Source organism: Neolamprologus multifasciatus, chromosome 18 (genome assembly GCF_963576455.1).
Source record: "Neolamprologus multifasciatus chromosome 18, fNeoMul1.2, whole genome shotgun sequence".
Classification (NCBI taxonomy): domain Eukaryota; kingdom Metazoa; phylum Chordata; class Actinopteri; order Cichliformes; family Cichlidae; genus Neolamprologus; species Neolamprologus multifasciatus.
The window spans coordinates 32,779,560-32,794,216 of record NC_140456.1 but is presented as its reverse complement, the minus strand read 5'-3'; the positions used below and the strand labels follow the sequence as shown (position 1 = coordinate 32,794,216).

At 40.1% G+C, this 14,657-nt stretch overlaps 1 protein-coding gene and 2 long non-coding RNA genes across 12 annotated transcripts in view; all 3 read right to left on the bottom strand.

The window, feature by feature from the left end:
- The window catches only part of astn1 (astrotactin 1), a 587,946-nt gene that overhangs the window by 370,346 nt on the left and 202,943 nt on the right, over positions 1-14,657 (bottom strand). For all 10 annotated transcript variants that reach the window (XM_085141198.1, XM_085141199.1, XM_085141203.1 and 7 more), the window contains one exon: positions 3,140-3,224. In XM_085141198.1, the coding sequence (XP_084997324.1) occupies positions 3,140-3,224 (85 nt within the window). The remainder of the gene's footprint in view (positions 1-3,139; positions 3,225-14,657) is intronic.
- LOC146498425 (uncharacterized) lies at positions 2,200-3,133 on the bottom strand. Its single transcript, XR_014870844.1, has 2 exons — positions 2,886-3,133; positions 2,200-2,709 (listed from the first exon to the last, which is right to left on the bottom strand). It is a non-coding gene; the product is annotated as an uncharacterized LOC146498425 (long non-coding RNA).
- Positions 5,381-14,649, bottom strand: LOC146498424 (uncharacterized). The gene is made up of 2 exons (XR_014870843.1): positions 13,908-14,649; positions 5,381-13,759 (listed from the first exon to the last, which is right to left on the bottom strand). It is a non-coding gene; the product is annotated as an uncharacterized LOC146498424 (long non-coding RNA).

Genomic DNA, 14,657 nt, shown 5'->3' with positions numbered 1-14,657 from the left:
GAGGGGATAAGAGAGGATGACTGGGCGAGGCAGAATGGGAGAAAGGGTCAAAGTGAAAGGAGAGAGAGACGGAAGGTGATGGAGAGGGCGCACAAAGGAGCCAGTGAGAGTGGGGGCATCAAAGGGAGGAGACAGATGCCAAGAGGCAGAAGCGAGAGAGGGGCAATGATGGAGATTAATGGGGAGTGGCAGCTCCGGGACGAAACAGTCTGCAAAGTGAGAGTGTAAGGGGAAGAAGTGACAGGGGACCGATGTCATTCTGAGCAAACTCCACCACTACTGTAAGCAAAAAGAACATCGAGGAAGACTGGAGCTGCATCCACACCGTGGCCGTGGTCATTAAACATTTAAGTCACCCCAGGGTGCTCGCTCAGTTACACAGGTGTGACAGGGACTCAGGGAGAGCACCAGGGAAATGAGATAAAGAGGTGCAGAGTTACGTAGATAACGGGGGCGAATTTCTGACGCTTCATAAAATGCAGACAAAGATGAAAACATTTCCGACTTGCACTGAGGCTGGCGTGTGATACAGAGAATACATGCCTGCCGGCGACGTGATAGATTAGGGATGTATGATTTGACTTGTTCAGGCCATCATCACATTCACTCTTCTCACTAGGGATGAGTACCGGTATCCGGTGCCATCTGACATAAACGGTAGTAACCAGACCGAAAAGCAGCGCACATTTCAGTGCTTTTGTTTTCCTGAGCTGTGATACACTTTAGATTCTAGCCAATCACGTTACGTTTCCGAGGATAGTAGGCGGGTCCAGGTACGTATGTTCTTTTAGAGCAGAGCTACAGATTAAAAATGCCCAAGGTGAAGCGGTCAAAGTCTGGCTGTACTTCACAGCAAAAGATGCAAACTCAGCAGCTGCAACAAGTGCTTTAAGCTGATACTGTGATACTGTCAAAGGAGGTAACACCTCGAATCTGATGAAACACCTGGCGACGCATAGCGTTTTTTTTAAAAGCCGAAAAATGCACCGTGTTTGATAGCTTGCTGTGAGACCTCACACCGAGCACATCTACTGCAGGTGTGGTGCCTGTTATCAACCCGGAGTTAGCAACATCCCCCAAAAACCCGAAGAGGAGAGTCCTGGCCCCTAGCCCTGCCAGTGTAGCAGAAATGATGAGGATGATGATGCAGCAGCAGCCGTTCTTCTCTGCGTGAGTAGCTTAATGTTGTTCGTGTGTAGTTTACGTTGAGTAGGCTAACCACGTTATTACATTAATGCATGTAAGGTGAACTAGCAAACACCATCATAGCTACATGCAGCTGTCTTCTTGTTTGATGGCAGATACTCCCTTCACCCTGGACAAAAAGGCTAAAATGACCAAAGAAAAAGTGGAAAACAGCTAAACATGAGAGGTTTTTGGACAAAGTTTGTGTTTTTTCCATTGATTAAGCTGCTTCCAGCCAAGAGTGATACCATATATGCCCCATAGCTGCAGAAAAGGCTAACATTGTTATCTTTTTACAAAAAAACAGCTGAACATGAGAGGTTTTTGGACCAATTTGGTGTTCTCCATTCTTTAAGCACCGGTTTGAGCACCGTTTAAGCACCGGCACCATTTCAAAAGTACCGGTTTGGCACCGGTATCAGATAAAACCTAAACGATACCCATCCCTACTTCTCACTGTTTGGTAGAACGATTTGAAGGTGCAGCAGAATCTAGTACCAGGTGCATGGTCGGTGCATTTCTTTCTTTTTTCTAAGAAAAGAAATGTCATGAGCACTCTAGTCAGTTAATATGGTTTGGTATAAAAACACACACACAGAACAAACCAAGAAAACTCCATGAGACAGTTTAAATTCTGAAACAGTTCCATTACAAAGTCCTTCATTATCGATGTTATTTTCATAAACATGTGACAGCCTGCTACATAGAAAAAGGCTGGATCCCATATTATCTTTTACAGGTATTTGTAGGTAAGAGAGCAAACTGCCCCGTAAATCAGCACAGTCATCTCTGATGTAGCTTGCTGTTTTTTGTGTGACAGTAACACCTCACACGCACACTTACACACACAGCGGTCACCCAGTGGTCACTCATTGGTCAGCACTGTGGCACCATTGTTCGCCAAAGGTCAAGGACTTTTTAAAGAAGCAGATGTGAACTCAATTAAGTGTTAATATAACTTCCTGGAGAAGAGCCTGAAACAGCATTTTTAAAGCCAAAAAATATCGAGTCATCACTTGGAATCATTACAGAACTAGTTTGACTTTGAGGTCAAAAGATGAAGAGATCATAAACCACATTAAAGCCACTGAAAATTAACAAATCTACCTATGGCCGAAAATGATTTAAAGATAGTACTAAAAGTCAGGCAGCTGTCATTGCAGCCACATTACTGGATATATTATGGGTTCGGAGGTACATACCAACTTAATGCTAACAGTTAAAATACTCTTCACAGCAGGTACTTCACCGCCTGTGGCTGCATTGAGTCTGCAAGAAATTACACCTAAAAGCTAAACTGAACACAGAACAGACATGAATTTATTTGGCTTTAGAAAACCATGTTGTACTTCAGTGCAATTTATTACTGCAGTTGTGATTTTTGGTTGAGGTGCTAAAATTGTGCCGTTCACTTCCACAGGTGGAAGCTGCTGGAGAGACCCTCGATTGATGTATTCCCAAGCCTGTAAGTGACCACTGAGGTAATTGTTGGCTCTCTGTCTGCAATATTGCAAGATTTTGACCCTGCTAGGGAAAGTGCCTATGAACAGCAGACGTCAGGATTTGTTGATACATAAACTCAGAGAATAGAGCTGTAAATCTGAACCTTCTGCATAATAACACATCTAATCTGTTTTACACAGTGACATGACCTCGGGACAAGCGGAGGACTGTAAAACTAGGAATTGTATCAGGCAGACGATGACATCAATTATAAACAAATACCCAAGCAACAAAGAAAAGTGATCTCTTTACAGTACATGCTGATGTGCACAACTAATTACCTGCATTAGAAATTTTTATGTGTTCAAAAATATCAACATTACTGTTCCTTTTGATTCTCGCAGGCAAATTAATACCACTTGGTTTGATGCGTAGGGTGATTCCTTTGTTGTTGACGTTGGGATGGTAATGAGCAATCACAAACCATTATGAGGTGATTATCATAACTTACCCCTGATTGGGCCCCCACTCACTGCGGATGCAGAGGTGCTTGTGGACCGGGTCCTTCATGTAGCCGTCTAAGCAAAGGCACTCTCCTGCAAGCAGAAAGCCAGTGATTCAATCATGTCCTCATTATAGTCAAGCCTTGTTTAATTCATTAGAAATTTCCCTCTGCCCCTCTCCTTCCATCTCACTGCAGGAGAGCTATTCTAAAGATGAATCCTCTGCAGAGAAGCACTCTTAATCATCTCTTATTTTTAATGATGTATTCATAGGTGGTCTTTTTTTTGTTGCTATTTTTGTTTAAATCTAACAAAGAACAGAAAATAAATTCCTCAGAGCGTTGCAGCAGGAGAATATTTAATCAGTTGTTTCAGTACAGTACAGCCAGTCTCCAAATGGCTACTAAAAAAAGGCGATGGCGCTCACTGCTGTGCGTCATGTCAGTGGATGGGTTTCTGACACACTGATAAGGACGCAGCGTGTAAAACACCGGCTCGCTCCGACTCTGTCAGCTCATTAAAACCTTGCGGCATGACTCATTTCGGATTGATTTTTGACTCCTTCTTGATGTGCACGATGCTTCCTGACCCTAAAGTTCTTTTCAAAACCAAGTTTTAAAAATGTTGTTTTTCTTTGTTTTTCTTCTGGAAACACAAACTGAAGAAGCCAACCAGTAACCTAAAGCTACTACTTTTAGACATAAGCCGAGGAGATGGCAAATTATTTCATCAAAAACATAAAGGATATAGTATTTGTTTGTTTGTATTAGTTTGATTTCTAATAAATGGTTACCATACTTAAAATTCAATCAGAATTTAGTTGTTAGGTTTCAGTCAAATAAATTTCTAAATGGATCAGCAAGACTGTGACAGAATACTTTTTAAATCAAGAACTTACTTTTATTCGTCGGTTTGCAAGACTGACACTTAGCTAGCACTTGCCTTAAAGAAGAAATACACTAAGACTATTTTACAGGTAAGACAATTAGCACATATGTAATTTGCCAGCTGCCAACAAAATGAAAGCAACCTGTGATCAACACTGTGGTTCATTTCCATTTTAGTCTCAGATGTCATCAAATTCCAAGGAAAGAAATATGATGCCGTGAATGCAACCATAGGATAAAGTGTTGAAGCTCTCAATAAGCAACTGCTCCCTTATCATGTTTCCAATTTCTGCTCATGTTTTATGAGTAAATAAGAGAAACAGACGGCACAGTTACCCAGCGAATTCTGACTGGACATCGAAGCCTCAACCCACAGAGACTGCTAACAACATCGTATTGCCAGATAGCACAAAAGTACCGCGTCCGAGACAGGTTTGAGTTGTTTTGAGGACCAAAGAATATTAGTCTGTTTCTTTTATTCTTGTGGCTTATCAGTGGAAAAGGACACCCTAGAAGTAAATACTGAAGTTAACTTTGAGTCATTACTCCAGATGTCTACACTTAATAGACTCTGTTTATATTAGTGTTTTTCACACTTATCAGACTGGTCCCAATGACTGAATAACATCCCCTACCCAAATGAGAAGTGATTAGATCAGTGATTAGTCTAATGAATTGTCACTTGGCACTGCCATTATTTACTAAAGCAGAGAGTGTCTTGGGTTGTAATTTGCCCAAATCCACTTAGTCCTCAGGCCTAAGGCAACAATTTCGGGCAACTTCTAATAGCATCAAATGCAGCATTGCCCATCTGTGCTGTTTAAAAGTTGAATGTCTATCTGAAACAGTTTCTAAAGCCTCAGATGTAGGACTGTTTGATATGCAGACAAAGTCACTAGGCAATATTTTAGAGTGTGCTAAACAGACTACTCGATATAAAAAATACCAGTGTCTTACATGAATATGAATGGCCAATACCTCAGCAGTGGGACTCGTACACTGCTCATGCTCTGTGTTGCCATTGTCCTGATAAGTGAGGCCTGTGTGCTTTTTGTGCTGCTATCAGCTCCTGGGAGAAATGTCGGCCTCGACTTTATCCAGTATGATTGATGGGGCCTCACCTTTGGTTTAGATGGTTACTCAGGGGTAACATGTACAACATGCTCTCCTCATGCTCAATAGGAGGCAAGTGAAGAGCACAGGCCCTGGGCGTATACACCACTGTTAATGGAAAAGGTCAACTGTCAGTACCTGCCAGGCTAAAGGAAATCGTTTACTGACTTTTCATGCTAGCTGAATAAAAAAGAAATGAGTCAGGCGTCTTCATGATTTCAAGTCTGTCTATATTTTATAACATATAGATGGGGGTTATTTTCTAATACTGATTCTGTACTCAGGAGAGCCTCTGTGTGCTCTAGAGTTAAAACAACTCTTAGACCGGGTTCAGTAATGCCCGTGATCCCAGCAAAGTTTTGAGAAAAGAACACAAAAACAAGGAGAAGAAAGAGATATACTCTGTGCCCTTTTCAAATAATAATCCTGCTCAAAGGCTGCATCCTCTCACAGAGTTCTTAAATATTGAACTCCCAACTTGTTATTGGCCCGTTAAGTGCTGCACATGACGCTGCAATTTAAACTTTACATTACATGATTAAAACATTGACACTGGTCATGATTAATCTGCTGCGTTCATCGAATTTCACTCAAGGAAACATTTAAAATGACTGCTTTATCACAGCAGTAGAATACCATTAGAGTTTGGTGTATTTGAGCTCATTGCTCCCCATTAACTTATTACTTGTGCAATTGGAGTGTAATAAAATAACAGTTGTGTGGAGGGGTTCGAAAGAGCAGTGCAAGATATCAGTAGCGCAGCATGTTAGGATAAAAGATGTGAAGATAGACCAGAAAGACCTCATCATCTTCTAGTCGCTTAGCTACATTACGGAAGTTCATGCTCTACTACTCAAGCTTTGAGTAATTACTCTTTTAACCCTGGAGAAACCAAATTTGACCCCATGGGTTCCCTAGTAAACCAATGGGGTTGGGTTCTCCAGGGTTACAAAGAATCACCTGGATGTGCTCTTCACTAACATCAGCTTTTCCAAGACTTTCCTCGTCGGCACTCTTAACATTTACATCCTGTAGCTCTGAATATAATTGCTACTTTGCTGCTCTGTTAAATGTGCAATGAAAGAATTGAAATGTTTGACACTGGAAAGCCAGTTTTACATGTTCACTGATAATCTAAACTGCATCCAAAAAAATAATGACAATAATGTTGGACCGGCAATGAGCTTTGCTGCACAGCTCCTGAACATTGCTAAATGGCTCATCTTACTTTAATTGCCATTTCATTGCACTCTCAGGTCACGGCACTCTGCTCAAACTTGTTTTACACTTGCAAGGTGTTACTTTCCATAATTGCTCAACATACAGCCAGAGCCACAATCTAGGCTTCACGCTTTATTTTCACTGAATTTCACTCTGCGATTTGTCACCTTTAAAAACACATACTGAACCTATACAGTACAAATCACCCTCAAATAGCCTGGAACTTGATCTGTCCTGTGGATAGCAAAGACTGCACTGGAGTAGACATGTATTCACTTGTAACATGTTCTACAGTGTCTTTTAACTTGACAAGACCAAACCCTATTAACTTCTTGTTCGTGATCACGATTGACTAAAACAGTCAGTTTCTTTTTGCCAACATAAAAAGTATTTGACTGACAGAAGACAGAACAATGAAAAAATCCGCAGAACTCTGTGGAAATCTAAAAAGGAAAACTACATAAGTTTGAACGGTCTGTTGGAGCCATTTCTAAACAACTGCACTTTCCAGGATCATCAGTTCAAGTTATTTGGGTGTCTCACATCTTTGCCAAGGTCTGGAGTAGGGCTGGGCGATATGGCCTAAAATTCATATTGCGATATAATTTGAAGCATGTGCGGTAACGATATATATCACGATATATTCTTTTCTTCTGTATAACGTATTTTCCACACTATAAAGCACACTTAAAATCCTTTAATTTTCTCAAAAATCGAGAGAATGCGAGAGAGTGTTGTGCTTACTGACCTCGAACCGATTTCTGCGTGCAGAAATCTGTTAAAAAATGTTTTAGTACAACTTTGGTAAGCCGCACTGCTTGATGGATTGTCAGAGCATTACGGCTGCCGTAGTGAGGAGCTTCGCGGAGGAATCTGGGTCCAAAACTCCGTCTCCTTCAGGTCCCAAAGTCAAACAAACACTAAGAGTTAAAACGGTCTAAATTATTTCATCTTTAATAAAATCATCAGCGTTGCTGCTTTATCGGGTGTAACAATTAAGTTTAACATCCAGGCATCCATGAAAACAGAATTTATTAAATTTAACGCAGTTAGAAGTTAACAGGAAGTTAGCTCGCTAGTTTACACCTAAACATTTCATATCATGTTCTGACTGAGAGATTTTTGAAGCTAATTCAAACGTACAGCTCTGCTACCACTTCCAACATAAATGAAGACAGAAAACTAAACAGCAGTGGCGTTTGCAGGGTTACTGAAGTTGGACTACCTGGTATATAATGTTGTGCTACGTGATTGCTAGCGACACCGCTATGTTAGCATAACATTAGCACAGTGAAGCTGGAGGATGAACGCTAACATTTTTTCCACTTGATAAAAGTTAACGTGAGGGATTCTGGTGGTCAGGGACAAATGCAATCACATAGCAGGATGCTGTACACGGGCCAAACTTCAGTCAGGAGAACATCTGAGATAATTCATCCACAATACGAGGTTAGTTATTAATATACTGCAACATAGAGCAGCTGCGAGAGAATTCAACATTAATGAATCAATGTTACGGAAGTGGAGGAAGCGCAGTTTTTGGCTTTCTCCATATTTCAAAATTGCTTTATCTCTTTGCTATGACTGTCGCCCGCCATAATTTGCAAATGATAATGGTTTTAGCCGCTGCGATGCTTTGGACCAAAACAGGCGCAGCTTGATGACATCATCAACATGCGCTATCGCGATAGAGCGATATAGTCAAAATCTCTATCGTTGGCCAAATTTATATCGTTTCTATCGTATATCGCTTATATCGCCCACCCCTAGTCTGGAGATAGACCCAAATTGTCATACCCAGATGAGAGGAAATTGGTTAGGATGTTCAGGAATTACCCCGGAAACCACAAGGCTGAAGTCTCCCATGAACTGGAAACTGCTGGAACACAGCATAGAGAGGGTGCCAACCAAGAAAAGAAGACCTTCAAGCTTGACTGAAATGAGCAAAGACAAACCAAATTCCTCCTGGATAAAAGTTTTATGGTCAGATGAGACAAAGTTGTCGAGCATGGTGGTAGTACCAGTAGCATCATGCTCTGGGGTTGTTTTGCTGCTACTGGTACTCAAACAAGTGCAGTACTGGAGAAGGAGGACTACCTCCAGACTCTTCAACTTTATCGCAAATCAACAGCTAGACAGCTGGAGCTTGGGCACATTTGGGTATTGCAACAAACATAAATCAAAAGTACTCTTAGAATGGATGAAGCAAGCTACCGTTATGGAACGGCTTCACAAAGCCCCAACCTTTCCACACTGGGATAAGAACATTTTAAACATTAAAAGCCCAAACTACAATGGCATTCATGCCTACGACTACAGCTCTAATAAATTTGACTGTGTTGATGGTTAAATGATAAATAAGTGAATTTTAAGTGGTTTAACAAACAAAACATTCCTGTGAAAATGGTCGGGTACAAAGCCTTGCCTGAAAATGAGTGAAAAATCAGTACTATTATATGTGGTGAAAACACCACTTTTAAAGCATCCCCACCTCTTTTAATGTCTCACAGGAGCAGCACAGAAATTGTCACAGCCCATCTCGGTTTTCATCACTATATTCTCTCAGCAGAAAAGAGGATTGGATTTAAGCTATCTATAGCACCTTTGCAATCTCCTGGCAGCCCATACACACTTTCACTCATTGTCATGTGTGCTATCCCACTGATAAGCCTGTATCTAACCTTACATATGCACAATGGCTCCTTTACAAATTAATCACATAAAAAATAAAATTGTTGAAGCCTGCGGCTGGTCCATATATCATTTTAAGAGTGGGGAGAGTGGAGGTTTGGGTGTGTGGGTGAACCTCAGAAATTATTCCAAGAAGAGCAGGCATGAGACACACTGGCCCAGCTTTTTGATTCATTTAAAGGTCTCAGAACTTACTCTGTATTGCCCAGGGGAGAGTTAGGCTGCTGAATAATGGATGCAAAACAAGGAAGACACTTTAAATGTGAGACTTCTTGTACTAATAATCAGAGTGATGCAGTGGCAGAGACTGTCTAAGAAAGCAAAAATTACACTGTTCTGTCTGCATTCTCCCTCAAGCCATTACAGATACAAGCATGTTTGAAAAAAACATTTCTACATATGACAGGATGCATTTAATTGATTGTTGTATATCTGAAAGCTGACACAGTTTTCATAAAGAAATTTAGTTGTTTCTTGGAAGCTTTTTATGCATTGTGAAACTTTATCTCGAAACTTGAAGCCAGGGCTATTTCTGTATGTGGGAAATTGCCCAGGGAAAAATTTACTGTCAACACCTCCATTGGAACAGGGACCACTTTATATTTAGCACTTTGATTTTAAAATACTCCCTGACAAAAAGGTTAGAACAGAAATTGAAGAAGTCCTTTATAATAGGCAATGATTAAAATGATCTGATTGATACTCTTTGAATACAAAGACGTACAGACATCTTTTAAACACTAACAAAGAAAAGAGAAATTAAACACACCATCGTGTCTCCTATTAATAACATATGCTTGCAAGTATTGAGCAAATTTGAGGAATGAGATATACACAAAGATCAAATGCTTTTAATTTATTAATTCATCAGAATGTACTGCATAAATCTGTTTAATACACTACATTTAGTCCCATATTGTAAGATCAGAATATATACATATATACATACATATACATGTATATATGTGTATATATATACAGGCAGTGAGAACTGATCTCGCTAAACAGCAAAATGTTTTGCTGTTATTTTTTATCAGCAAAATATTCTCATTTGAATTTATATACAGAGCTTTCGGCTATCAGGCTCCACTCCTGTGTAGCCAGCTCTCACTTTCATGAAACTGACACCATCTCTCCTTTTAAGATCAGGTTTAAAAGTTTCCTTTCAGATTAAGATTGTAGTGAGGGCTCCTTCAGGTGACCCTGAACCAAGCCTTAGTTATGCTGCTACAACCTCAGGCTGTTGGGGAACCTCCCATGAAGCACTTTTTCCTCGTGCATCTATACGCCACTATTCCATCACATTAACTTGTGTCCACTTTCTCCTGTAGCTGTTTGTTATATCTCTATGCTCTTATTCCCATTAAGCACAAAACTGTGAGATGACTGCTGTTGTGAACTGGGACTAAGTAATTTGTATGGAGGGAGGAAATGTTTGAAATCAGTCAGCTTAGTATGAATTAACCAGCTTAGTATGAATTAACCAGGATGAGATAGTGTCTGTCTCCCGACACTATCACTACTTTTAAGATTAGGCTTCAAACTTTCCTTTTTGCTAAAGCATATAGTTAGGGCTGGACCAGGTGACCCTGAATCCTCCCTTAGTTATGCTGCAATAGACGTAGGCTGCCGGGGGATTCCCATGATGCATTGAGTTTTTCCTTTCCAGTCACCTTTCTCACTCACTATGTGTTAACAGACCTCTCTGTATTGAATCATATCTGTTATTAACCTCTGTCTCTCTTCCACAGCATGTCTTTATCCTGTCTTCCTTCTCTCACCCCAACCAATCACAGCAGATGGCCCCGCCCCTCCCTGAGCCTGGTTCTGCCGGAGGTTTCTTCCTGTTAAAAGGGAGTTTTTCCTTCCCACTGTCGCCAAAGTGCTGCTCATAGGGGGTCATATGATTGTTGGGTTTTTCTCTGTATCTATGAAGCGCCTTGAGGCGACTTTTGTTGTGATTTGGCGCTATATAAATAAAATTGAATTGAATTGAATTGAGTTTATTTTTAGGTTTCTAATAAGATCATAATTGTATTTATATTTCAATTCAATTCAATATTATTTATACATATATATCACAACAACAGTCACCTCAAGACGCTTTATATTGTAAGACAGACTGTACAACAATACACACAGAGAAAAACCCAACAATCACATGACCCCCTATGAGCAGCACTTTGGTGACAGTGGGAAGGAAAAACTCCCTTTTAACAGGAAGAAACCTCCAACAGAACCAGGCTCAGGGAGGGGCGGGGCCATCTGCTGCGACCGGTTGGGGTGAGAAACATATTTCAGAAACACGTTTAAGATTTCACAGTGAGCTCACTTATTTAACCAGAAGTAAAACAAAAACAGTCCACTATTGTGTTTGCATTGTTTACTCTTTGAGTTTTGTGTGTTTTATTTATACACGTTCCCGTCAATCAGAACTTATTATCATGTTGCTTTTGCACTTATGATGATGTTTCAAGACAACAATCAGGTTCACTTTTATCACACTGCACTTGTGTAGACACATGCAAGCAGGCAAAACAGGAGGATGTAAAGATCTTCACCAATTTTCTAAAAGAAAAAAACCCCAAAACAAAACAAAACAAAACACTGTGGATGAAGAATAATAATAAAAAAAAAAATAAAAATCAGACTACATCAGAAGTATTTCCAGGGGCCACTATGGCGGACGAGGACGGAGCACGCTGGTTTAGAGTTGTGACTCATGATGTTGCTAAAGTTGGCTATTTATTAGTAGTGCTACGTTTTTTCTTTGTTTACAACAACTTTATGAGTCATAAACTGGTAATCAGAAGAATGTCCTCGCCATGTCCATTACATCATTTTTGTGTCAGCAGGATGTTTTTCTTTTTTTAAATACTGTTTTTGTGTTGTCAAAATAGTGAAGCTGCTTCATATAATAAGGTTAGTGTTAAACAAGGTTGTTATTATTAGTATTTTTTTTTAAATGAGCTTTAGTTTATCTGAAGTAGACGCACATATCATGAACACTAACTTGTTACACAGTGTACACAGAAGCCTTCCCCTCAGCAATAATCATTAGCACTTTGTGCAAGAAGAGAAATTTAAGAAATACATTAGATGTGGGCTGTTTATCTATTTTAGATTAAATAAGTAAATAAGATTATTATTATATGAGACTTAAGTTAAAATGAACAATAACAGGTCTGCATATAAATGTGATGTTAGAGGGAAACCATCTAAAACCTTTCTCTGTTGAAGGCAGCTATGGTGAGGTGGCCATTAGCTAAGACTGCAAGTGGAAGTTACAGATGCGACTTTTCCCTTTCTCTGTTTCTGGAGGCTCATTTTTTCTTGTTTTGCTGTAAAACATGGTTTTAGTTGTGAAATAAAAAAACATTGATGGCTGGTTACAAACTTCACTCTGTTCAGAGGGAACACCAAATATACCAGACGATTAAGGCTGCGTCCACACTAGTCTGGATAGATTTACGTCTGAAAACGCGCCGCATCCAAGCTAGTCGTTTTCACAGAGTTGTGCGTCCACATTGAAACGGCTGAAAACACTTACGTTCCAGTACTGCGCACGTGTGAAACACAAGAAGATTCGGCTTGCCTCATTTATGTCTGCCGCTTACTTACTTTCCGGCAAAATGTTGAGGAAAAGCACTGAGTTTTTTAAATGGACTAACAATGAGGTGGAGTTGATGCTGCGAGTAACACAAAAGTACAAAGTTGCAAAAGCGAGTGAGAATAAAAGAATTTGAAGAAAAGCTCTCTGGAGCATGTACAGGTTGATATTAATCTTTAATAGGACTGTCAAAACTGAGAGCAAGCAAAACAACTGCTGTATGATGCCCTCCACTATTTTGGTTTGATTGGTCACATGACTGCATCATATGACTAAAATGTGTCATAACTTTGAAAAAGTCTCAGTTTTCTTCCGCATTTGCTTCCGCATCTTCAAATGTACTCATTTTCGAGAGCGTTTTGCAAACGCTGCGTTTTCCTTGAGTGAAAACGGCGTCTCAGTGTGGACGGGAGGTCAAAACGGAGAGAAACCAAGTGTACAAAGCCTAATGGATACAGCTACGACAGCAGCTTCACATTGTGGCAAATTACTCTTTAAAAGCCTCCAGTAAAGCCGTGTATTTCAAATACAGTTTTTTTTCTTACAAAAAGCCTAAATTTACTGTAACTCAAAGAAAATAAAACAAAAAGAAGACTTAAACAAAATGTTGTGCTTACTCAAACAGAAAATGTCCTTAATTAACCTGATTATCAAGCTGTCACAAAATGTTGTTGTAGGCATAATCTGAAAAAACAACAACATAACTAATGTAAAAATAAAACTATATTTTGTTGTTTTTTAGAATGTAATTGTAAAATACAATGATTTTCACATCATTCCAACCCTCTAATTAATCTGAAAGCTTTTCTAGTAAAGCCTGACATATCTCAAGAGCAGCAGCATTTTATGTAACAGGTCATAATTATAACTAGGGATGGGTACCGGTATCCAGTACCACGATGGCACCGGTTCTGACATAAACGGTAGTAACCAGACCAAAAAGCAGCGCACATTTCGGTGCTTTATTTTCCTGAGCTGTGATACACTTTAGATTCTAGCCAATCATTTTACGTTTCCGAGGATAGTAGGCGGGTCCAGGTACGTACGTTCTTTTAGAGCAGAGCTACAGATTAAAAATGCCCAAGGCGAAGCGGTCAAAAGTCTGGCTGTACTTCACAGCAAAAGATGCAAACTCAGCAGCTGCAACAAGTGCTTTAAGCTGATACTGTGATACTGTCAAAGGAAGTAACACTTCGAATCTGATGAAACACCTGGCGACGCATAGCGGGGTTTTTTTAAAGCCGAAAAATGCACTGTATTTGATAGCTTGCTGCGAGACCTCACACCGAGCACATCTACTGTAGTGTGGTGCCTGTTATCGACCCGGAGTTAGCAACATCCCCCAAAAACCCGAAGAGGAGAGTCCTGGCCCCTAGTCCTGCCAGTGTAGCAGAAATGATGAGGATGATGATGCAGCAGCAGCCGTTCTTCTCTGCGTGAGTAGCTTAATGTTGTTCGTGTGTAATTTACGTTGAGTAGGCTAACCACGTTATTACATTAATGCATGTAAGGTGAACTACCAAACACCATCATAGCTACATGCGGCTGTCTTCTTGATTGATGGCAGATACTCCCTTCACCCTGGACAAAAAGGCTAAAATGACCAAAGAAAAAGTGGAAAACTGTTAAACATGAGAGGTTTTTGGACAAAGTTTGTGTTTTTTCCATTGTTTAAGCACTGCTTCCAGCAAAGAGTGATACCATATATGCCCTATAGCTGCAGAAAAGGCTAACATTGTTATCTTTTTACAAAAACAACAGCTGAACATGAGAGGTTTTTGGACAAAGTTTGTGTTCTCCATTCTTTAAGCACCGGCACGGTTTCAAAAGTACCGGTTTGGTACTGGTATCGGATAAAACCTAAACGATACCCATCCCTAATTATAACTGTATTAATATCAGCTCTCTTCAGGACTTCACTCGTCTGATGGAAGTCAAAAAGTTCACTGCTAGTTAATATTTCCACTCAAAGCTGTGAGAAGAGCTGGTAGTTCGGCCTCGGCT